This window comes from Ascaphus truei, chromosome 15 (genome assembly GCF_040206685.1).
Source record: "Ascaphus truei isolate aAscTru1 chromosome 15, aAscTru1.hap1, whole genome shotgun sequence".
NCBI classification, from domain to species: domain Eukaryota; kingdom Metazoa; phylum Chordata; class Amphibia; order Anura; family Ascaphidae; genus Ascaphus; species Ascaphus truei.
This window is the reverse complement of record NC_134497.1, coordinates 2,996,472-3,022,415: the sequence shown is the minus strand read 5'-3', so window position 1 is coordinate 3,022,415 and position 25,944 is coordinate 2,996,472. Positions and strand designations below refer to the sequence as shown.

The window sequence follows — 25,944 nt, the reverse complement described above, 5'->3', positions numbered from 1 at the left end:
TTTAAACGCCATTAGGTTGGTAGTCAGTTTTTCGGGAAAGTCTTCATAATGCTTCTTGGGTCTACGTACCCAAAGTAGAAAAAGTGCATACTCCGAATGTCTTTATATGGCAGCATATTCATTCTCGGGCAGTGTCTCCCACTAGTAATAATGCACCTCTAGGACAATACTTCCCGTTTCACCTTACCTGTACTCTTATCGATAAAGTCCATTGATTCCTCACTTGCGCTGAAGTGACTGGACGCTGCTTTCTTATCGGCTTCTTGCTCCACATCTGACCCGGTGTGAACAGACGAGTTTGTACTCATTGGCGACCGGGGCATATCGGTCAAAGAAATCCTCCGGCCGCCACCGCTGTTCAACATCGGTTTGCTCATCAAAATCTTCGGGGAAGCGGTCATGTCAAAGTTCAGCTTGATTTTTTCGTGCTTCTCGATCTTCACGGTGCCCGCACTTGGGTTCCCAGTGTCCAATAGCATTTGGTATTGGTTGTTAGGAGTATAAGGTGTCCGGAAAGGAGCGTAGTTAAACACCCCGAACCTCTTGCGAATGTTCTCTACGTATACTTCCATCTCCTGCATTGCACTGTTAAAGATACTTTTAGTCTTTTTTACCGAAAAGGGGATTTCTTTGGACATGAGGTAGCAATTATTCATTGGAACCCAGGCCCTGCATAGAAAAAAAAACAATATATATCTTTGAATGCAACTTTTAGCCGTTCAACCATGGTCTCCAAAAGTAGCAACAGCGACAAAACGACCAAAAAAAGGGACAGATTAACCCTTTTGGGCAGGATCAAACACACTGATTGAATTATGTGAATAAGTATAATGCAAATCTCATGTGTCTTTTTTTCTTGTAATAAACTATTGCTTTACATTTATTCTTTAGTAGTTATCTTATTTTTTGTAACTATACTAATAAAAACCCATGCGTCTTAACATTAGATCCCTGCCATCGTGCACTGAACAATAATACAATATATTGTAAACACACCCAGCAAAGAATGTTCTAAGGAACAGATGCGCAACTGTACTTCTGTTGACACTCATTTGGTAAAGCTCGTGATAAAAGTAGATCATCTAAAGAATGTTTAGATGTCGTCTATGGATCTCTATGTATGATAAATAATAAGACAACCAACTCCTCAAATATACTTTTACAACTGAAGAAAGAATATTTAGGAACAATATTTCTTGGAAATCAAAAAGCTTACTTTTAATGTCCCCTAATACTCCTTATATACCATCAGCTTCACCAAATTGGATAACAAATTAAAAACTTGGTAGATCTTAGCGCAAGGGTGGCCAACTCCAGTCCTCAAGGTCAACCCACAGGTCAGGTTTTAAGGTCAGTCAAAGACTGAGCCACTGATTGAACCACCTGTGCTGAAGCAAAGACAGCCTTCAAACCTTACCTGTTGGTGGACCTTGAGGACTGGAGTTGGCCGCTCCTGTTTTAGCGCAACATGGATTTGAAGAAGACAAATTCAGGAAAACAATCCGAAAGATTAGCCATGGTAAACGCATGTGGGTCATCAAATCTATTTGGTGAAGGTGACAGATCAGCCATCCTCTGTCCGATATTTTCGCTAGTCATTCAGATATTATACCAAAGCGACACCTTTCTCATAACAAAAAAGAACCACCAAAAGTCTAATCTTATTGCTTTTTTAATTTTTATTGCAACTGTTTCGCGTTCTTTATCTTGTCGACGAGGCAAGAAGCTGTGGCCCTAACTATCTTGTAGTCACTTCTTGGGAAGTAGTGATGTTAATTTTGGAGCCCTGCCCAAACAAACAGAGGCTGGACAATCCTGCCAGAATTATTTACAGTGCGACCAAGTTTCCTTTGATAAGAAATATTGGGTAGTGTATCCCTGGAAATGTGATACAGTGATTATCTGCAGCCAATCAAAAACCTTGTCAAACCCAATTATTGTTATGTATTTTAAGTACCAGCCTCGTATGATTTTTCTTAGGTATATTAAACCAATTTTGTCTTCGTTAATAATCAGTGTTATAGCACAAATAGTGTGATTATTATACAGATCTTGTATATTACTTTATTACACTTAACTCCTTAACATAGGGTTTGGTTATATTGTCCGGCATGAAATCACGGCAAGTACCCACCTGTCGTGCTGTCCAAAGAATCGAGCATCAACCTGACCATCTTTATCTCTCAGGGCTTTTGCCGGCCAGAAAGGAAACCCTTTTAGTTTCGCCCAGACCAAAGGGTGCGGAGTGCTCTAAAGGGAAGAAGCAGACGTGAGGCGGCATGTCATACAGCACAAACATGGACAACACAGTAACTTCCGCTTCGGGTCTCAGGACGGGATATTACCCGCTTAGCAGAGCGTGCGCCCAGAGACTGGATTCCCTGGCGGTCCCGCCCACATCGCGAGGCATTAATAGGGTGTTCGATCATCTAAAGCATTACTGCGGTTGCAGGGATATTCAGACTCATTGATAGTTAGTATTTAACCCCTGGTAGTAGATTTTTCTGCCAATTCTGTGTACACATTATGTTTTCAGTTTCTTTTATTTTTTTTGCTATTTTTGAGTTCACGTCTTTCGTCCTTTTTTCCCGCCATGGTTAGTTTGTGGATGCGTGCGCGATCTCACGCATGTCATTTGTTCCAGACGATTGGTTGCGCCATTGGTTTAACGTGTTTTTTCTTTATGAGTGTTTTGTTTTTATTGATTATTTTTCGGATTAAATTTGGTCGTTGTCAGTATTTTTCTTCTTTGTGATTTCCCCTCTGAGTGCTGCGGGATTTCCCCTCTGAGTGCTGCGGGATTTCCCCCCTGAGTGCTGCGGGATTTCCCCTCTGAGTGCTGAGGGATTTCCCCTCTGAGTGCTGCGGGATTTCCCCTCTGAGTGCTGCGGGATTTCCCCCCTGAGTGCTGCGGGATTTCCCCTCTGAGTGCTGAGGGATTTCCCCTCTGAGTGCTGCGGGATTTCCCCTCTGAGTGCTGCGGGATTTCCCCCCTGAGTGCTGCGGGATTTCCCCCCTGAGTGCTGCGGGATTTCCCCCCTGAGTGCTGCGGGATTTCCCCTCTGAGTGCTGCGGGATTCCCCCTCTGAGTGCTGCGGGATTTCCCCTCTGAGTGCTGCGGGATTCTCCCTCTGAGTGCTGCGGGATTCCCCCTCTGAGTGCTGCGGGATTCCCCCTCTGAGTGCTGCGGGATTTCCCCCCTGAGTGCTGCGGGATTTCCCCTCTGAGTGCTGCGGGATTCCCCCTCTGAGTGCTGCGGGATTCCCCCTCTGAGTGCTGCGGGATTCTCCCTCTGAGTGCTGCGGGATTCCCCCTCTGAGTGCTGCGGGATTCCCCCTCTGAGTGCTGCGGGATTTCCCCCCTGAGTGCTGCGGGATTTCCCCTCTGAGTGCTGCGGGATTCCCCCTCTGAGTGCTGCGGGATTTCCCCTCTGAGTGCTGCGGGATTTCCCCCCTGAGTGCTGCGGGATTCCCCCTCTGAGTGCTGCGGGATTTCCCCTCTGAGTGCTGCGGGATTCCCCCTCTGAGTGCTGCGGACCCTGATTACATGTTATAGTCATTAGGACTGGCGGGTTCCTTTGTGACCTCGTGCAGCCATCTCTGATTTTTTTCTATTTTTGCTATTTGGGGGGTCCTGCTATTTGGGGGTCCTACCTACAGATCGGCGAACCCGCCCAAATCTGCTTCCCGGATTTTCTCACATTTCCCCCCAAAAATCTTTTCATGGTGTAAAATCAGAGGACGGATTTGGCCGGTTTTAATCCGGATTCATCAAAAACCGCCATTGGATCCAATCCGTGGTTTCAGCAATAAATTGGCCGTTTCTTCAGAACCGATTGCTGAGTCTGTAGATTAGATTCCAGAAATCCGGCCACGCGTTGTATCCAATAGCGTTTTTGATGAATCTGCACCAATTAAAACCAACCAAATGCAGCCACGGGCCGCGGAATCCTCTGGTAAGAGTAATACAAATTCCGCCAAATCACCCTTCTTAAGATTGATCCGCTGAAATCCGCGGACCAACGGAAACGGACAATCCGCTGAAATCCGCGGACCAACGGAAACGGACGATCCGCTGAAATCCGCGGACCAACGGAAACGGACGATCCGCTGAAATCCGCGGACCAACGGAAACGGACGATCCGCTGAAATCCGCGGACCAACGGAAACGGACGATCCGCTGAAATCCGCGGACCAACGGAAACGGACGATCCGCTGAAATCCGCGGACCAACGGAAACGGACGATCCGCTGAAATCCGCGGACCAACGGAAACGGACGATCCGCTGAAATCCGCGGACCAACGGAAACGGACGATCCGCTGAAATCCGCGGACCAACGGAAACGGACGATCCGCTGAAATCCGCGGACCAACGGAAACGGACGATCCGCTGAAATCCGCGGACCAACGGAAACGGACGATCCGCTGAAATCCGCGGACCAACGGAACTGGACGATCTGCCACAAAAAAAAATGGCCCGTTTCTAGTGCGTCTGTCATTCTATATTACATATACTGTGTATAATACTTTGTGTATTTTTTTGGATGCACGTTTTATGAGAGAGAGAGAGAGAGAGAGAGAGAGAGAGAGAGAGAACAAGGCTGCTAAATGTGTGTGTGTGTGTGTGTGTGTGTGTGTGTGTGTGTGTGTGTGTGTGTGTGTGTGTGTGTGTGTGTGTGTGTGTGTGTGTGTGTGTACATGTATATACACACCCACACACACATTTAGCAGCCTTGTTCTAAAATGCGGGAGATGAAACAAAACAAGGATTGTGAGTTCTAAAGAAAGTTAGCCAAGCAAAGGGTTAATTGAATGACACAAGAGACAGAAAGGGCCCAATGTGACAAACATGGCAAGTTATTCAGTACATTACTATGCATTTCATCTGCATTCTTTCTTCAGAAATATGGGGCATTCAGTTTAATACGGTGGCCAAAAATGTTACACCTGCACCCTCGCCAGGGTGTTTTTTTCACTATACTTATTATTGTACTTGTGGTTAATAACCGGTTAGAACGGCTCTGTAGCGCATACCTAGCACATAGAGTGCGTCTTACATTTTAACCCTTTAGGCACTGCATGCATGTCACGCACCCCATGCTGTGCGCTGCAGCAGTGGTTTCCGCTTCCTATGCGGTGGAAGAGATACATAAGACAGTATGATATTGGTTGTGAAGGACCTGCTGAAATGGGGTTATAGGCATACAAAGTATTGAACTAAGCGCCTCATATTTATGAGGAGAGAATATAGATAAAATACATATTAATGTACTGAATCATTTGTCCTGTTGGATGCCGTATCGGGGCCTTTTTGTCTTTTGTCATAAACCCAATAGCACTCCAAATGACACTAAAATAAATATATCTTCAAACATATACAGGCGGTCCTCGCTTACCGACGTCCCGGTTTCCGATGCCGGACCCACTTATCCGACGGTCACCGCCGCCGATTAACCTGGGACCCGCAATCCGGCGGTCCGTTAACCGACGGCGATTTGCGTGACGCATTCCGTCGGAAAAGCGAGGACCGCCTGTATTGGGTTTTGAGCTTACTACGACAGTGTATGTCAGACTGTTAACTGAATAACATGCAGATGTCAATGAAACTAGATACAATGTGTATATATTCCTTTGTGCAGGACGACGAACACTTACACAAGGCTCACAAAACCAATTGTCTCTTTTTTGGCAAGCAGCTAAGTAACATTCTGGACAGACTTCAATTTCATTCATCTGCGAAAAAACAAGAAGAAAAGATTTACTAATTTGTGACTTCTTAAAATAAGAAATGCTGGTTTTCGGAACTCCCTATAGCGATACATTTTTGAGGACGTTTTTCGTTGTCCGTGTGCGCACGTGAGTAGAGCATTGGTAGAGGATTCAGAAGAAACAGGAGGGGATTCTTCTAAAACCCTTACAATGACAGATGTAGGGTGTGCCCCTGCTCCCCGAGATAACACAACGTACCCAGTCATTACACACAATATCAAAGTTTCCTTAGGATTTCATTTGTGCAGAATATCGCAACATAACGCAACAGAGGGGACAATGGGACCGGAAAACACGGCATATTATTATTTGTAACGTAAATAAGTCACGTTCCCCACTGGTTTGCATTACATTCCTAGCCGGGATTCACAACGCTTTGGCAGAGAGCATCGCTGCTCGATCCCGCGTTAAATTAAAGCCAATAGCAGTTAGCGCGGGATTGAGATGCAACGCCCTTCATCAGAGGTTAGGGAACCTTCCAGAAAGAACCGTTCATAGAATGTCACATGTTCTGTGCATGGATAACTATGACGTTCCTATAGCTGAACAGCAGGGGGCGCAGGGGATCTGCACCAATGTCAGCAGGTATCCCTTCAGCGTTTGCCATTACAGAAATGCTAATAGGGTCTGCTGCTTCTTACACTGAGATTAGGTAGCGCATTCAAAGCTCCATAGCGGCCTGTGTAGGACCAACATGAAAAACAGTGTTTGGGGTCAAAATGCATAAAAAGCTTTCATTGAGTTGTGATAATGGAAGGATAAGAAATCTGCATTACACACTGCGCCTGCTAGTGGTGACAGCTGGAACTACATCTATCTTAGGCCGCGGGCATGGTCAGCGCCCCGCGCTGCTGCTCGGCAATGAGTCCCTGCAGCCGCAATGAGAGCAGCTTTAGCAGGGGCTCGCGCACGCTTCCGCAGGTGTGCGGAAGCGTAGCCAACAATCCAATTTTAGTTTTGGCGATCATGTGAGCGCAGGGCCGGTCATGTGAGCGGTTCGCCAGCTCCGTGATGTCACTGCCCCGCCCCCGATGCCCCCGGAGGGCGCGCGAACTAAGGCCAGGGAAAGCACCCGCTTTCCCTCAGCCTCAGCGCGCCTCCGCACGGCTGGAGTCACCATGGACTCAGCCTTACAGTGAGAAGTTTCAATCACAGAATCCAATATACGGTGTGTGCGTGCCTGTGTGCGCGTGCCAGTGTGTACGTGCCTGTGTGCCAGTACGTGCCAGTTTGTGCGTGCGTGCCTGTGTGCCAGTACGTGCCAGTTTGTGCGTGCGTGCCTGTGTGCCAGAGTGTGTGCACGTGCCAGTGTGTGCCAGTACGTGCGTGCGTGCCTGTGTGCCAGAGTGTGTGTGCGTGTGTGCCTGTGTGCGCATGCGTGTGTGCCAGTACGTGCCAGTTTGTGCGTGCGTGCCTGTGTGCCAGAGTGTGTGTGCGTGTGTGCCTGTGTGCGCATGCGTGTGTGCCAGTGGGTGCCAGTGTGGCAGGGATATCCATAAAACCTGGCCTGTTGGTGGCCCTTGAAGACTGAGTTTGAGACCCCTGGTGTATATATATATACACACACACATCGTTATTGCCAAATAAATCGCAGATTGAATAGGTGGAGAGAAAAGAAAGCAGGAACATGTATATGTTCTGGATTAACAGTATTTGTAGAGGGTATTACTCCTTTAACAAGCAAGACTTCTGCCACGAGACCCCCTCCAGTCTGATCGCTTCAATGTGCTGTAAGGTGTTTCCCAGCTGATTAAATGCTTAGTAAATATGGACCTTTGTCAGGACAATTGTGAAGCAAAATGGGAGCAGATACAGGCATGTTCCACTCTGCATGTTCCACTCTGCATGTTCCACTCTGCATGTTCCACTCTGCATGTTCCACTCTGCATGTTCCACTCTGCATGTTCCACTCTGCATGTTCCACGGTACTCCGCTGCAATGCTCAATGTGTGTACAGATGTAGCAAGTTTCTCTGTTCCCCCAGATAACATAATACATGCAGTTATTGCAGAGTTTCCATAGAATTTAATGACAATTACTAGGAGGTAACCACAGAAGGCAGTGTAGCCATGTTTGTCCTATCTTCCATGTAGTAACAAAGGAGGGAGAATGAGTTGGGGGTATGGTCTTTTTATTGGACCAACAAGTAGTTGATATGTAACAAGCTTACTAAACCTCTCGGGGTCCTTCATCGTGTAACCCCAGTACCACAAGCTTTCCAACCTCTCGGGTTCCGTCATCGTGTAACCCCAGTACCACAAGCTTTCCAACCTCTCGGGTTCCGTCATCGTGTAACCCCAGTACCACAAGCTTTCCAACCTCTCAGGGTCCGTCACCGTGTAACCCCAGTACCACAAGCTTTCCAACCTCTCAGGGTCCGTCATCGTGTAACCCCAGTACCACAAGCTTTCCAACATCTCAGGGTCCTTCATCGTGTAACGCCAGTACCACCAGCTTTCCAACCTCTCAGGGTCCATCATCGTGTAACCCAAGTACCACAAGCTTTCCAACCTCTCAGGGTCCGTCATCGTGTAACCCCAGTACCACAAGCTTTCCAACCTCTCGGGTTCCGTCATCGTGTAACCCCAGTACCACAAGCTTTCCAACCTCTCAGGGTCCGTCACCGTGTAACCCCAGTACCACCAGCTTTCCAACCTCTCAGGGTCCATCATCGTGTAACCCAAGTACCACAAGCTTTCCAACCTCTCAGGGTCCTTCATCATGTAACCCCAGTACCACAAGCTTTCCAACCTCTCAGGGTCCGTCATCGTGTAACCCCAGTACCACAAGCTTTCCAACATCTCAGGGTCCTTCATCGTGTAATGCCAGTACCACCAGCTTTCCAACCTCTTGGGGTCTTCATCGTGTAACCCCAGTACCACAAGATTTCCAACGTCTCAGGGTCCGCCATCGTGCAACCCCAGTACCACCAGCTTTCCAACCTCTTGGGGTCCTTCATCGTGTAACCCCAGTACAACAAGCTTTCCAACCTCTCAGGGTCCGTCATCATGTAACGCCAGTACCACCAGCTTTCCAACCTCTTGGGGTCCTTCATCGTGTAACCCCCGTACCACAAGCTTTCCAACCTCTCAGGGTCCATCATCGTGTAACCCTAGTACAACAAGCTTTCCAACCTCTCAGGGTCCGTCATCGTGTAACCCCAGTACCACAAGCTTTCCAACTTCAGGGTCCGTCATCGTGTAAACCCAGTACCACAAGCTTTCCAACCTCTCAGGATCCGTCATCGTGTAACCCCAGTACCACAAGCTTTCCAACCTCTCAGGGTCCGTCATCGTGTAACCCCAGTACCACAAGCTTTCCAACCTCTCAGTGTCCTTCATCGTGTAACCCCAGTACCACAAGCTTTCCAACCTCTCAGTGTCCTTCATCGTGTAACCCCAGTACCACACGCTTTCCAATCTCTCAGGGTCCGTCATCGTGTAACCCCAGTACCACAAGCTTTCCAACCTCTCAGGGTCCGTCATCGTGTAACCCCAGTACCACAAGCTTTCCAACCTCTCAGGTTCCGTCATCGTGTAACCCCAGTACCACAAGCTTTCCAACATCTCAGGGTCCTTCATCGTGTAACGCCAGTACCACCAGCTTTCCAACCTCTTGGGGTCTTCATCGTGTAACCCCAGTACCACAAGATTTCCAACGTCTCAGGGTCCGTCATCGTGCAACCCCAGTACCACCAGCTTTCCAACCTCTTGGGGTCCTTCATCGTGTAACCCCAGTACAACAAGCTTTCCAACCTCTCAGGGTCCGTCATCATGTAACGCCAGTACCACCAGCTTTCCAACCTCTTGGGGTCCTTCATCGTGTTATCCCCGTACCACAAGCTTTCCAACCTCTCAGGGTCCGTCATCATGTAACCACAGTACCACAAGCTTTCCAACCTCTCAGGGTCCGTCATCGTGTAACCCCAGTACCACAAGCTTTCCAACCTCTCAGGGTCCTTTATCGTGTAACCCCAGTGCCACACGCTTTCCAACCTGTCAGGGTCCTTCATCATGTAACCCCAGTACCACAAGCTTTCCAACCTCTCAGGGTCCGTCATCATGTAACCCCAGTACCACAAGCTTTCCAATCTCTCAGGGTCCATCGTGTAACCCCAGTACCACAAGCTTTCCAACCTCTCAGGGTCCTTCATCATGTAACCCCAGTACCACAAGCTATCCAACCTCTCAGGGTCCGTCATCGTATAACCCCAGTACCACAAGCTTTCCAACCTCTCAGGGCCCGTCATCGTGTAACCCCAGTACCACAAGCTTTCCAACCTCTCAGGGCCCGTCATCGTGTAACCCCAGTACCACAAGCTTTCCAACCTCTCAGGGTCCGTCATCATGTAATCCCAGTACCACAAGCTTTCCAACCTCTCAGGTTCCTTCACAGTATAACCCCAGTACCACAAGCTTTCCAACCTCTCAGGTTCCTTCACAGTGTAACCCCAGTACCACAAGCTTTCCAACCTCTCAGGTTCCTTCACAGTGTAACCCCAGTACCACAAGCTTTCCAACCTCTCAGGGTCTGTCATCGTGTAACCCCAGTACCAGCAGCTTTCCAACCTCTCAGGGTTCTTCATTGTGTAACCCCAGTACCACAAGCTTTCCAACCTCTCAGAGTCCGTCATCATGTAATCCCAGTACCACACGCTTTCCAACCTCTCAGGTTCCTTTACAGTGTAACCCCAGTACCAGAAGCTTTCCAACCTCTCAGGGTCCATCGTCTAACCCCAGTACCACAAGCTTTCCAACCTCTCAGGGTCTGTCATCATGTAACCCCAGTACCACATGCTTTCCAAACTCTCAGGGTCCTTCATCGTATAACCCCAGAACCACATGCTTTCCAACCTCTCAGGGTCCTTCATCATGTATCCCCATTACCACAAGCTTTCCAACCTCTCAGGGTCCTTCATCGTGTAACCCCAGTACCACAAGCTTTCCAAGAAACCCTGAGAGGTTGGAAAGCTTGTGGTTCTGGGGTTATACGATGAAGGACCCTGAGAGGTTGGAAAGCTTGTGGTACTGGGGTTACACTGTAAAGGAACCTGAGAGGTTGGAAAGCGTGTGGTACTGGGATTACATGATGACGGACTCTGAGAGGTTGGAAAGCTTGTGGTACTGGGGTTACACAATGAAGAACCCTGAGAGGTTGGAAAGCTGGTGGTACTGGGGTTACACGATGACAGACCCTGAGAGGTTGGAAAGCTTGTGGTACTGGGGTTACACTGTGAAGGAACCTGAGAGGTTGGAAAGCTTGTGGTACTGGGGTTACACTGTGAAGGACACTGAGAGATTGGAAAGCTTGTGGTACTGGGGTTACACGATGACGGACCCTGAGAGGTTGGAAAGCTTGTGGCACTGGGGTTACACGGTGAAGGACCCTGAGAGGTTAGAAAGCTTGTAACATATCAACTACTTGTTGGTCCAATAAAACGTATCATCCCACCTACTTACTCCCTCTCCCTCCTTTGTTACTTCAGGGGGTAACAGCAGACACACATATTGATCAATTTCAGTGTCATTTCACCCCCCCTCTTCCCCCTTCCACCCGTCTGAGGTGGTATGCAGTCATTTAACAATGAGATTCAAATAATAACAAAGATTGTACAGAGGCCAAAATGGATCACAGGTTGATTTCACATGGGCCACACGTGACATCCCAACAGGTTTCCCGTCTGCAGTCTAATGGAGTGCTACTTCAAGTCTGTATTAAATCTTACCTCATGCTCACAAATCTTGATTATGACTTTTGCTGTTTGTGTCAATTTGTGATTTCCTATTATAACAGCAAACAGAAAAATACGTTAGGCGGTAACTAAATCGGACATTTTTGTACAGTCTAACGACGGGCTTACATAGAAGAAGAGTTTACGCTGCCACTTATCTTCACTGCGCTAGGGATTGTATTACACGGTCTGGAGCTGCACGCTAGGCCGCAATGTACGTACCAACCAAAGGAGGCCGGGGATTTCTGCCACTTCTCTACAACACCTTACAGAACACGAGACTTTGTCTAATTCACGGGATACATGTTCAAGTGATTATCAAAAAGAACGGTTGGCCATTTTTTTAATCAGAGGAACGTGTAAGCAGAGCTAGGCCGCTTTGTGTTGGTATTACAGCAAATAAACATATAATACCACTCATTACCCATGGAGACTGTGATGGCAGATACAATAGATTTGTTCAAAAAAAGGTTGGACATCTTTTTAGATAGTAAAAGTATACAGGGATATACCAAATAAGTAAACATGGGAAGGATGTTGATCCAGGGAGTAATCTGATTGCCAATTCTTGGAGTCAGGAAGGAATTTATTTTCCCCCTTATGAGATATCATTGCATGATATGACACTGGGGTTGTGTGTTTGCTTCCTCTGGATCAATATACTGTAAGTACACATTTAGGATAAAGTATCTGTCGTCTAAATTTAGCATAGGTTGAACTTGATGGACATATGTCTTTTCTCAACCTCATCTACTATGTAACTATGTAACCACAGTATGTAACTATGTAACCACAGTATGTAACTATGTAACCACAGTATGTAACATTCACATGTCTGAGACAGGTCTGTAAACCTGCCCTTCCCCATTATCTCTTAGCATACCGTGCTTCCACTGCAGCCAGGGATTCTGGGTAATGACATGCAAATGAGCACACAGTGTCACCTTTTGCTTCTTATCCATTTTAACATGGAGCCCTAAAAGCTTGGTATTGGTGGTATTACAGAATGTAAGTGTGTGGAAAAGAGTTTGATTGATGCTACTCTCCTATCTGCATGTACAAGTCAGTGTGGGAGCTAACACGAGCTGTGGCTAGTGCGGTGTGATACTGCAGCTGTGTGTTTTGCTTGCGGGTATAGCACATGTAGAGAGAGGAATGTTTGGCTGGAAGACCAAGATACACTTACCACCATTGTAAATAATGCAGTTATGCAAAATCCATTTGGCATCGGCCAGAAAGGCTTCAGTGCAACCATACATTTTCTTTTTTACATTCTGCGACAAAGAGCACAGAAATCTATCAAGAAATGTTGTGTGAAAAATACAATCCAGCTTTTCCCAAGAACGTCCCTTTCCCGGAGCTTAACCAGAGCACTCCTCACCCCCTGGGAGGATCTATTCAGTTACAGCTTTGTGCATCTGCTAATGAAGGAATACCTTCTTCTTCTTTAACTCAAGTATACCAAAGGAATATATACAGTATATAGTCAAATACTGCAGCAGCTGGAGAACTTCGGGGCGACGGCACAGAACACACCGGCTTTTGTGTTCAACCGTCGGCTCTTCCCAATGGAAAACACAAAGGGGAATGTATATATGCATCCTACCAAGCACAAATAAATGCACTATGGCCGGGGTGGCTGTGCCACTGACTGAGCCACCTGTGCTGAAGCAGGGATATCCTTAATACCTGGCCTGCTGGTGGCCCTTGAGGACTGGAGTTGGCCTCCTTGCCATAGTGCATGGAATTGGTTGAAGGGAAGTTACTGGCACGTTGTTGCTTGCGATTGAAAAGGAAAAAGATTCTGAATAAGCGGCGATTTCACTCTAGGAGTTCTCTCCAGCACAAATCCTACATGATATTTTTTTGGAGATAATAATAATTAGAATTGAATCACAGGATCCATACCAGGGAGTCCCCACAGAGCTACCCTCAGCTCCCTGAAGATACCCACAGCTCCCCTCCCAGGAAATCAAAGTGGCCACCAAACCATGCGGTCCAATAGGAAGTCCCAACTGATGATGTTGTGGCTTCCTATTGGACAACCGCAGTCACCATGTTTAAATAACCACAAAGTGAACCAGCACCTGACACTAAGTATCTCAGGAACTGGGGGGTCTGAGGCTGAATAAAGAGCAGTTCCGCCCCAGAGGACCTCGGATCGGGTCTTAGCAGCATAAAGAGAGGGGGTGATGTCACTTTATATAGATCATTGGCGCGACCTCTCCGAGTACGGTGTTCAATTCTGGAGACTATCTCTGGAAAGATGTAAATAAGTTGGAGATGGTGCATGATCTGCAGCATAAGACTTATCAGGAAAGAGTACAGCACCATTAGGGAGCAACACAAGGCAGCACATAGAATCGGAGCAGGGGGTCTCTGGAGCGGAACTCGGTTAATTTCAGCCCCGGGGACACCCTGCTTCCGGAGATACAGACCTCCGCCGGTAGCTGCTCCATCTCAGTTAGCAGAGCTTTCAGGTTTGAAGCTCCCGCGTCACATGGGCCAATAGGAAGCCGCACTGATGACATCACGGCTTCCTATTGGCCCGTAGGCTAGGAAATATCCGAACAGCGGACATATTGTGAATCCCGGTAACCGAGGAGAGCGGCTGCCGGCACCTAATTTGCAGGTAAATATCTCCGGAAGCAGGGGAGCTGAAATTAATGGGGTTCAGCTCTGCAGACACCCTGCAACTATATATATATATTATATATATATATATATTTTTTTTTAAACGCCCCAAAATCTGCCCCTTGGGATTCCTTCTTTGTGCAGCTTAGGGGAGAGAAGGAATAGAGGGGTGTGATGGAAACTTTCACAGATATAAAGGCGTTCAACAAAGCAGAGGAGCGAACCATATTCCACAGGAAGAGAAGAGCTAAAACAAGAGGTCATTCTCTGAAGCTGGAGTGTGAGCGTGAGTGAGGACTTCACTGAAAGTGTGGTGGATCTGTGGAATAGCCGCCCAGCAGTGGTAGAGACTAACATGTAAGGGAATTCAAACATGCGTGGGGTAGAAAGAAGGCTATCCTACATAAGAAAGGAGGCAGACAGGAAAATGGTCAGACAGATGGGCCAAGGTGGGTCTGATCTGGCGTCCAAGTCTTTGTATGATCTCTGTCCGTTTCCGTCCATGTTTAACCATACTACTATTGTTCAGACTGCTTCTGCTATAATACAATGTTTGCAGGCGGACGCACCAAGGAAAAGGGACACTTTTATTAGGGAGATCGTGTCAAAATGATACATTGTAATTTAAATACCACGGAGTTTCCCCGGTGAAACAAGACAGTGGGACGCATGGCAGGGCTCGCGTTCTATTTATAAAGCTGTCATTAGATTGCAACGTCCCCACAGCTAAAAATACACTCAGTCAGCAGGGCTATCATTCCGGACCAGGGTGACACGCAGAGTAATGCTCTGTGGCAGTTAAATTTTAGATTTCAGTATTTGTTGCACTCTTCTCACACATCTGTAACGCAGGGAGCTTTGGGTTGTGCCCAAGGCAGGTAGGGGTTAAGACATGTATATTCTAAGCTGCCCTTTAGCAATATATAGTGCTGGTTATATACACACGCCACAGAATATTGAACATGTACTGCTCTTGCAAAAGGTTCAGACCCGGCCGAGGAAAAGACGCAGCACATTTCAGGATTACGGGGGTCAGAACCCGAGACGTCCAAGGATTACAAATCTGTGAGGTTTGGAGGATCTGGACCAGAAAATGCCATTTTTAATAGAACAAGTACTGGTTCTGGTCAGCGACACCACGTTGAAGTCTGTTATTCTGTATGTCTCACTGATCTGTAGCAAACACACAGTCTCGGTCAGCTGACGTGTGCAGAACTTAATACCACAAACCAGTTCTCGGAACAATTTCAGTGGAAGTGCTGAGCCGCATTGCACAATATTCCCTGTAAACATATTGCTGGAGCCGTTGCATGGCAGATGTAAAACTGGCAGCGTTTGTCGGAGCAGCGCGGACATGTGATGTGGGCACATGACCAGGTTGGCTTTTTAGCCGCTCTCATATTGCAACAACAGACGTTTAGTGTAATACCCTATTGTTAAAGTTACATTTTCCTGCCCCTGAAGGTATTCTGAAACACAGTCTTGATTGCTACTCAAATTCTACAATACGCTCTTCGCACCGGGTAAAAGTCCCTTGGTTATACACATACATGGCCACAACACAGAAAAACTTAGCATAGTTTAAAATAACTTGACCACAATAAAAAATTAAATAAAAACCATAGTACAGTAAGAACAATACAATGTTACACCAACCTTTTCTAACGTACAGAGATCCATAGGATTAAATATATATTCGGAATAATCTGGATGTTGTTCCAAAGATACTGGCTTCTGGAACGGCTCCGTCTGTTAAACATAAACACGTTTTGGTTATTATTTTTAACCTTTATTAACCCATTGCGCCGCACCGCCATGCTATTAATGAGAACAATTTCCAACGGGTGGCAACATTACAACTAATTCTTACAAGTTTCAGGCAGACAAGATGGCCGAAGGCCATTAAGTAATCCACCGCTAATATGAGAGCAATATCAAGGTTTTGGGATAGATTCACGCACACAGCCCTTTATGATCCGACAATTATTACTCACCAGTGACGATTAATTTCCATTAATTTTACTTCATTCAATCTGGGAAATTACATTTTAAATAGGGGAACTCAAAACCTAAACAATGGATGGTTACCACTGTTTGTGTGTCGTAGTTTGTATAACTTTTTTGCTTGGTGATATAAAGATGTAACTTTTTAAGCGGATGGAGAGTGTTGGTCTCTACTAATATTTTTGCCACTGGTTATGGTGGAAATTGACTACACCACACGCACCCACATAATAACCGAAGCAGAGGAGTGCGATCCATACCCCCCCAAAAAAGTCACCCATTCTTTTCAATATTACTGCAGTATAATCAGGAAGTGGATCAGCCATTTAAACTTGCCAGAGATTCATTAGGAGAAAATAAAATAGGAGCCAACACTTGGAAGAGGAAAGAAAATGAAATGACAGGTAAAGGTTTGTAAAGTGCTTACACATGTGTGGCCCAATGTGCTTGTTCTAGCAATTTTACATTGAGAAAGAACCCTGGATTTCAGCTATAACCCATTGTTAAACAGAAAATAAATGTAAGAACAGAAAAAGTGGCTTGACTTGTACATTAAATATGTTACAGAGCACTGTTTTTCAATCAGGGTCCCCCGGGCATCCCTAAAGGGTGACGTAAAATATTCAGGTCATGTGAAAATTGTACCAAATACAGAATTTCCAATGCATCTGATCTCAGACGCGCTATCAGAGAGGGTTGGGGTTCCTTACAATGCATCTGATCTCAGACGCACTATTAGAGAGGGTTGGGGTTCCTTACAAAGCATCTGATCTCAGACGCGCTATTAGAGAGGGTTGGGGTTCCTTACAATGCATCTGATCTCGGACGCACTATTAGAGAGGGTTGGGGTTCCTTACAATGCATCTGATCTCAGACGCGCTATTAGAGAGGGTTGGGGTTCCTTACAATGCATCTGATCTCAGGCGCGCTATTAGAGAGGGTTGGGGTTCCTTACAATGCATCTGATCTCGGACGCACTATTAGAGAGGGTTGGGGTTCCTTACAATGCATCTGATTCCAGACGCGCTATTAGAGAGGATTGGGGTTCCTTACAATGCATCTGATTCCAGACGCGCTATTAGAGAGGGTTGGGGTTCCTTACAATGCATCTGATTCCAGACGCGCTATTAGAGAGGGTTGGGGTTCCTTACAATGAATCTGATCTCAGACGCGCTATTAGAGAGGTTTGGGGTTCCTTACAAGGCATCTGATCTCAGGCGCGCTATTAGAGAGGGTTGGGGTTTCACAGAATTTCACAATATAATTATAGGGTTCCTTAACCAAAAATAGGTTGGAAAACACTGTAACTAGAGTGAGGAGCAGATTTCTCCAACACTCCCACAGCAAAAAGGGAACATAAAGAGTGACTAAATATCACAAAGAACTCAAAGGCAGCAGAGTACAGATCATCTCCAGGATGAGACAAATAAAACAATATATGGCACTCTACTTTCTACGTGAAGAATGGTATTTCTCACACCATTAAATAAATAATGCAAATACATATATATCTCAAGTGCCTTGTCTAGAGCAGGGGAGCCCAAACGTTTGCTCCTGCGCCCCCCTGCCCCACCTCCTCTGGTGCTCGCGCCCCCCCCCCCCCTTACCTTGATGCGGCGTCAAATGACGCCGGGTAAGTTGGGGTTGCAGGGGCCTCACGTGATCCCCCGGCATTTAATTTAACAGCGCGGTGCCTCTGCACCCCCCAGAAAAATCTCGTCCCCCCGCCCCCCACTTTGCGCACCCCTGGTCTAGAGCATTAAAGTAAGAAAGGGAATTAACTCACTAGAAAGCGAATATAAGCAGATATCCTGCGCGGTCACGTTATATCCCGCGCGGTCACGTTATATCCCGCGCGGTCACGTTATATCCCGCGCGGTCACGTTATATCCCGCGCGGTCACGTTATATCCCGCGCGGTCACGTTATATCCCGCGCGGTCACGTTATATCCCGCGCGGTCACGTTATATCCCTCATTAGCTCTCGGAATGGCCCATCACATAGATCAGGAGCGGCCAGCACCTGTCCTCAAGGGCCACCAACAGGCCGGATATTAGGGAAATACCCCTGCTTCAGCACAGGTGGTTCAATCAGTGGCCATTTTGACTGAGCCACTGATTGAGCCACCTGTGCTGAAGCAGGGATATCCTGAAAACAGGAACTGTAGGTGACCGTTGAGGACTGGCTTTGACCGCCCCTGATTTAGACCTTGAAGGGACATTTCCTCCAATATAAAATAAATGCAGCAGTTCCTCGCCTTTACAGCAGGTAATTATCTAAGCTGCCAATCAATCGGCGAAGATCCGGCTTCCCGGGGCACACAATATGGCCGCCTATTTCCAAAGAGGAAGTGGTGTAGCTTTCTAAATGGTTGCTATAGCAACCGAAGGAAGTTTAATACATTTAAATTATTAAAAGAAGGCATAAAGTGTGAAAAAGAAAAAATGCATTAAGTATTATCTAATAATGCACACCTGATTTATTTAAATTAAAACAACATACTGTACAGCAGGGGTGAGCAAACTTTTTATGCCGAGCCCCCCTTTTCATCCATGAAATTTCTCGGGCCCCCCCTGCCTGATGTAATCAAAATCACATGACGTCAGTGCATGTGCAGTGCATGACGTTAGTGCGAACCAGCTTTGTAACGCCCCCGCCACGCGTCTACAAAAAAAGTATTTATAGCACAAATTACATAACTTAAAAATAAATATTATAATATTTGTCTAATAGCGTTCCCATTTCTGCTGTATTATTAATCTCTCTCTTCCCGCCACATTAGAACACCTCAGGACCTCTCTAACCTCTTCCAGTCTCTCCCTGTATTTCTCACTCCCCCTCCAGTCCCTCTCTATTCCTCCCCTCAGTGTCTCCCCCTCCCCCCCCACTCTCTTTCCCTCCCCCCAGTGTGTGTCTCTTTCTCCCTCCCCCCATTGTCTCTCACTCTCTCCCCTCTTCCAGTCTCACACTCCTCTTCCAGTCTCTCCAACTCCCTGTATTTCACACTCCCCCTCCAGTCCCTCTCTATCCCTCCCCTCAGTGTCTCCCCCCACTCTCTTTCCCTCCCCCTGTGTGTCTCTCTCTCTTTCTCCCTCCCCCTAGTGTCTCCCTCCCTCCATTGTCTCTCACTCTCCTTCCAGCCATTGCCTCTCCCTCCCCCCAGTGTCTCTCTTGCACTCTCCAACCAGCTATTGTTTCTCCCTCCACCCGGTGTCTCTCTCACACTCTCCCTCCAGCCATTGTGTGTCTCTCTCCCTCCTGCCAGTGTCTCCCTCCCTCCCACCAATGTCTCTCTCATCCCCATCCCCATGTAGCTCTTTCACCCCCCCTCCCCATGTCACACTCACTCTCACCCCCCTCCCCATCTCACACTCTCACCCCCCTCATGTCACTCACACCCTCCCCATGCCTCAGTCTCACACTCACTCCCCCATGTCCCAGTCTCACACTCACTCCCCCATGTCCCAGTCTCACTCTCCCACCCCCCATGTCCCAGTCTCACTCCCCCCCATGTCCCAGTCTCACTCCCCCACCATGTCCCAGTCTCACTCCCCCCCCCCCATGTCCCAGTCTCACTCCCCCCCCATGTCCCAGTCTCACTCCCCCCCATGTCCCAGTCTCACTCCCCCCCATGTCCCAGTCTCACTCCCCCCCCCCCCATGTCCCAGTCTCACTCCCCCCATGTGCCAGTCTCACTCCCCCATGTCCCAGTCTCACTCACCCCATGTCCCAGTCTCACTCCCCCCATGTGCCAGTCTCACTCACCCCATGTGCCAGTCTCACTCCCCCCATGTCCCAGTCTCACTCCCCCCATGTCCCAGTCTCACTCCCCCATGTGCCAGTCTCACTCCCCCATGTCCCAGTCTCACTCACCCCATGTCCCAGTCTCACTCCCCCATGTGCCAGTCTCACTCCCCCATGTGCCAGTCTCACTCCCCCCATGTCCCAGTCTCACTCCCCCCATGTGCCAGTCTCCCTCCCCCCATGTGCCAGTCTCACTCACCCCCTCTCCCCATGTCGCTGATGCTGCTGTGTACTGTAGCACAGCGCAGCACAGCGCCACCTAATGGCCAAAAGAAAAATTGCAGCTGCAGACGGCTTTTTTCCCTCTGCTCCTGGCAAAATCGCCGCTGCTTCCTGCGCCCCCCCTAAACAATCTTGCGCCCCCCCAGGGGGGCGCGCCCCCCAGTTTGCGCACCGCTGCTGTACAGTATAGGGTTTTGAATGAAATGCTGCTTTAACAAGGATGAAAGTTCGGGGGATTTGAGAGCTGAACTGCAAAGGGACGTCAAACAAGGGCAGATTTACTAAGCAGTGCTAAACCATAAGCCCCCCAGAGCTAGAAGGACCCTTATATCCCAACCCTTAGTAACAGTGCAGATCATGGAGTTCTTTACCCTAACGGGAAATACAGGACACATTTGCATGCCACGAAACCCCCCAGATTTACCCCAGGCTGCTTCATTTTCTGTAGTGCAAATTTAAGCAAGTAAGACAGCTGTTCGATGGTCAGCATGGTCATCGCTTTGCTCTGCGTCTCTATGCATTCTGCCACTGTGATTTTCTGGGGAGAGACAAAACAACAGGGGAAGGGGCTGAAAAATAAATGTAATAATAATAATAACAATAATAACTTTATTCCATATAGAGCTTTTCTCCCAACGGGACACAACGCGCGTCACAATTACAGTACAGCGCGCGGTACGCAGCACATAGGAAAGTTACAGACACAGTCCCTGTCCCGCAGAGCTTACAATCTATGTTTTTGGTGCCTGAGGCACAGGGAGATAAAGTGACTTGCCCAAGGTCACAAGGAGCCGACACTGGGATTTAAACCAGGTTCCCCTGATTCACACTCGGGGCCATTGTTATCAGAGTCAGCGCCAGACACGCCAATGTACAGTACAGGTACCGTCGATCACTGCCCCAGACAGTGATAATTTCATTTTGGGTTTCCAAATAGGGGAATTAAGGCAGATGTGCATTACATCCGGAGTCGCAGATAAACATTCATGCCAAGATGTTGGGTGAGTTCCATGCTGCTGCACTTTGCATCAATGTATCGTGGTGCTGTGTCAACTTTGTCCTGCTTGTAGCGAGAAACTGGAGTTCTAGGAGTAGTCAGGATCTGCTCAGTTCAATATAAGGCCTGGGACATAGTGTACATGAAGCTCGTTGAGGCGCGCTCCTGCTCTGCCTCGCCTGCTGAAAATTGAGCTTTTTCCTGTCCTTGCAGGCAAGGCAGGGAGCGCGCTCAGGGGGCGGAGGCGGAGCAGAGGCATGCCAGGAGGCGGAGCGGGAGGCGGGGCTAGTCCGTGACCGCTCCTCCGCTTCCCCGAGCGGCAAATTTCAAACCTGCCTGTCTCGGCAAAGTTTCTCAGCCTCCGCACGCATCAGCGCGCATGCGGAGGGGGAAACTATAGCCGCGCTGATGACAGATGCAGGGGCTTTGTGCATCTGCTCAGCGCGGCTCAGCCCGCCTCAGCGACGTGTAAACTCACTATGTCCCAGGCCTAACGTTGTAAAGCAGCTTACCCCAACTGGGGGGTTCTCTAAAGCGGATTGGAGACGCCCTGACATCCAGTCCCCAGTATACATACATTTTTGTGTGTGCTAGTTAACACATACAAAAACACGCAAACATGGCTGGGGATTACCAGTAGAAAGCCGCAAAGTCCCCCCCCGATCACTTAGGGGCCCCGACCCCGGGGTTATTTGGAATCTTCCAGTTTGCCCAGCGGACCCCAACGCTTGCTGCTCCTGAACCAAGGGGGTCCTCGGATGTCAGAGAACTATTGATCAGCTCCGGTGAACCCGGTTCATGCGAGACTAAAAATGTCAGAGGTCAGGATTCCTCCTCAATATCTGCAGCTGCTTTTCCCTCACTGAAACCTGCCAGGTCGGCCCTGGTGGTAACCTCCGTGCAAGAGAGAACAAACTCCATTAGGTTTCAAACACGATGCCAAAGCAACGTCTCGCAAGGTCAGTCTTAGGCTGAGTCCCCGCTGGCGCTGAGTGCGCTCATGCTTGGAGAGCGCTCCAAGCATGAGCGCCGGGTGTCCTGCATGTACGCGCGCGGGGGGGCATTGCGGGTAGTTGAGTGCGCTGGAAAGTATAATTTTTTTGTTTACCTAAGCGTCGAGCGTGTGTGACTTACATATATCTATATATGTAAGTAACCGCCGCAAGCGCCGCCCGCTCAGCGCGCTCAGCACTAGCGGGGACGCTGCCTTACATCGCACCAAAAAGCAAACTATCATTTTAAAGCGGCAATCCAAGCAGGAACTTTTTTGAGATTATTTTTTTTAACAGTGGATTGAAGCAGGGGGTCTCATTCATTTCAGCTCCGGGGACCCCCTGCATCCAGAGATACCTTCTAGGGGGTGTCAGTAGCCACTCAGTTCGGCTAGCAGTTATCACGTACAGGTAGTCCTCGCTATCCGTTTCACTTTGCAACGAATGGCATATCCAACGCAACCCTACGGGCCGTTTTTCTACGCCGGAATGCGTTACCCGACGCTCACCGCCACTGATTAACATGGGACTCACTTTACAGCGGTTTCACTATCCAACACTCAGCGCCACTGATTAACATGGGACGCACTTCACAACGGTTTCACTATCCAACGCTACTTCCAGAACGGATTCCGTTGGATAACCGAGGACCGCCTGTAATGGTTTCAAAGTTCTCCTGCCCTGCGGGCCAATAGGAAGCCGTGACATCATCAGGTTCTGCTTCCTATTGGCCTACGTGATGTGGAAACTTTAAACTTTGCAGAGATACCAACACCCCCTACGGAGCTCTGTATCTTGGGAAGTAGGGGGTCCCCGAGCTGAACTTAATGGGGTTCAGCTCTGGAGACCCCCTGCTTCAATTCTATATTAAAATAACCATTTTTTTAAAAAGAGCATGAATTGCTTCTTTAACAAACATTATCTGCTCCTGATTACAAGGAGCTGGCACTGACGCTGGAACATAGTTTGCACACTGTGGCTTAAAACTCTTTTAATCCAAAAATAAAACATGGACTGTGCAAAAAATAGATAGCAGAAGCTAAAAATAAAATAACAACGGTCACTGCATTTAGACCCCACTTTCTACCAAACCTGAAAAAACGTGAGAAATACAGTGGCGAGAATAAAAATCTAGTGAGCCCCTTTCTTTCTCCAGTCTCACCTCGCACTCAGGGCAGAACCAATCCCCCTCTGGTTCCGCTGTCAGTTTCAGACACTTGGCATGATAAACTCTTGGGCAAAGCTCACAGCACAGAACTTGGCCTTCCCGATGGCAAACCCAGCAGTAGAAATCGTTCCGCCCATCCTGCGGTACCACATCAACCGGGTCTGTGGTGAGCGGCTGCTTCATATAGTAAAACGGACCATGCCTTAGCTCGGACTGAAATGTAGGGAAGAAAGACGGGTTTGGTTTAAAACACACGTGTATTTACAAATGACGAACACAAAATAAAGTCGCCGTTAGCAAAAGACAACAAAAGCACAGATATATTATACATGGAACGTGCAATTCTTTCAGCGTCACTGTCTGGTAACATTATAATAATATATTACCAGGGTTCTTCAACTGGACCATGTGGGTCAACGCGCCTGCATAGGACATTGGGCTATGTGCTCCTGCTAATGTCATTTGTAGTTCCTCAGCAGCTAAATACCATTTTCACACTATAACCCACTTAAAGGATATATACAGTATATACATATATATTGCGTGTTTGATAAATGGTTGCAGAATGCAGAGATAATATCATTTGTAAGTCTTTAAACGAGCAATTTATGCTTTTTTGTATTAGTTTTTCAACATAGACTTGAAGCAGGGGGTCTCCGGAGCTGAACCCCATTAATTTCATCTTAGGGGACCCCCTGCTTCTGGAGATACTTACCTCCGTTGGGGGTGTCGGTAGCCGCTTTGCTCGGCTAGCAGGGATCACGCAATCGCGGAGTTTCAATGCTCCCGCGTCCTGCGGGCCAATAGGAAGCCGCGACGTCATCCGGTGCCGCTTCCTAGTGGCCCGCGGGAGCTTTAAACTTTAATCCCCGGGTATCACCGGAAGAAGGGGGTCCTCGGAACTGAATTTAATGGGGTTCAGTTGCAGAGACCGCCTGCTTCCATCCTGTGTAAAATCAAATTACAAAGTGCTTGGATTGCTCCTTTAAAGCTCCAACCAATGTACTTTGAAACTGGTAAACATATCTTTGGCTCTGTGTGTGACTACACCTGTGTGTGACTACACCTGTGTGTGACTACACCTGTGTGTGACTACACCAGTGTGTGACTACACCAGTGTGTGACTACACCTGTGTGTGACTACACCTGTGTGTGACTACACCAGTGTGTGACTACACCAGTGTGTGACTACACCTGTGTGTGACTACACCTGTGTGTGACTACACCTGTGTGTGACTACACCTGTGTGTGACTACACCTGTGTGTGACTTCACCTGTGTGTGACTTCACCTGTGTGTGACTTCACCTGTGTGTGACTACAACTGTGCGTGACTACACCTGTGCGTGACTACACCTGTGCGTGACTACACCTGTGCGTGACTACACCTGTGCGTGACTACACCTGTGCGTGACTACACCTGTGCGTGACTACACCTGTGCGTGACTACACCTGTATGTGACTTCACCTGTGTGTGACTTCACCTGTATGTGACTACACCTGTATGTGACTACACCTGTATGTGACTACACCTGTATGTGACTACACCTGTATGTGACTACACCTGTATGTGACTTCACCTGTATGACCTGCATGTTTGGTAATTACGTGAGGATTTTACTCCCAAATACAAGGCTTCTAAGTGCAAGCCAAAACTTGTTTGCATTGGAAGGGTGTACAAATCTCACACACAACATTTTCACCGCTTATATTATTTGCACGCGGGTATCCGGTATCTGTAAGTAAATGTTAACGTCAAATGTACGTGAAATAATATTCTGATTTGACACTTGTACATCTCGCATTAAAGAGGATAACAGTGAGAGTGAAAATGTTTTACTTCTGTGCCATGAATTCGTAATGCAGCTCTTAGCAAGCGTAGGAAAACTGATAACATTGAAAAGAGGATTGCATAAAGGACAGGATAGCCAGCCACACACAATATATATATATTGTATATATCGTGTGTCACCATCTTGACCTTTTTTATGCAGTCCTCTTTTCAATGTTATCAGTTTTCCTACACTTGCTAGAGATTATATATATATATATATATATTTTCTATTGTTTTGATTCGGATAGGACGATAGATGAACACGATAGCTGGAATTTCCGTGTTCACCTTTCCGAATCATAACAATAGAAAAATAGAAAGTGTCCACGCTTAGAAAAATATAAAGATATATTATTATACACATCATAAGATTCAAACAATAAAATCTGACCGACGTTTCGAGCCAGAAATCGACCCTTTCGCACGCTTGAAACATCGCTGCTCAGATGTTATTGTTTGTATTTCATGATGTCTTAAATAAATGTATCTTTGGATTGTTCTAATCACGAAGTGCTGTGGACATTATCTATGTATATGTATTTGATAACTGGCACTCCAATTATGTATCCAGCCACTATATGGCTAGTATACACATCAAAACATAGATGAATACTCCACCAGACACAGCACTGAATATCAAAGTTTGAGTGCAAGTGTGTGTGTGTGTGTGTGTGTGTGTGTGTGTGTGTGTGTGTGTGTGTGTGTGTGTGTGTGTGTGTAGTTCCTTTCAATTCAAAAGATCTGTTCAATAACATTCGTATATATAGTATACTAGCTGAGAGACCCGGCGTT

At 47.5% G+C, this 25,944-nt stretch overlaps 1 protein-coding gene across 4 annotated transcripts in view; it reads right to left on the bottom strand.

The window, feature by feature from the left end:
- ZMYND8 (zinc finger MYND-type containing 8) overlaps positions 1–23,614 on the bottom strand; it is a 40,542-nt gene extending 16,928 nt beyond the window's left edge. Inside the window, exons 1-8 of one of the 4 annotated variants that reach the window (XR_012788152.1) lie at positions 23,315–23,611; positions 20,588–20,701; positions 15,790–15,882; positions 12,686–12,773; positions 11,494–11,549; positions 5,655–5,732; positions 2,135–2,250; positions 188–669 (exon numbers count right to left, since the gene is read on the bottom strand). Coding sequence is in view for 3 of the 4 variants with exons in the window: in XM_075571290.1 (XP_075427405.1) it covers positions 188–669; positions 2,135–2,250; positions 5,655–5,732; positions 11,494–11,549; positions 12,686–12,773; positions 15,790–15,882; positions 20,588–20,701; positions 23,315–23,503 (1,216 nt within the window). In the remaining variant the exon portion in view is untranslated. Of the gene's footprint in view, positions 1–187; positions 670–2,134; positions 2,251–5,654; positions 5,733–11,493; positions 11,550–12,685; positions 12,774–15,789; positions 15,883–20,587; positions 20,702–23,314 lie in introns of all 4 variants that reach the window. The other 3 variants (XM_075571290.1, XM_075571289.1, XM_075571288.1) reach the window with 3 other exon arrangements.
- Between the last annotated feature and the right edge of the window lie 2,330 nt (positions 23,615–25,944).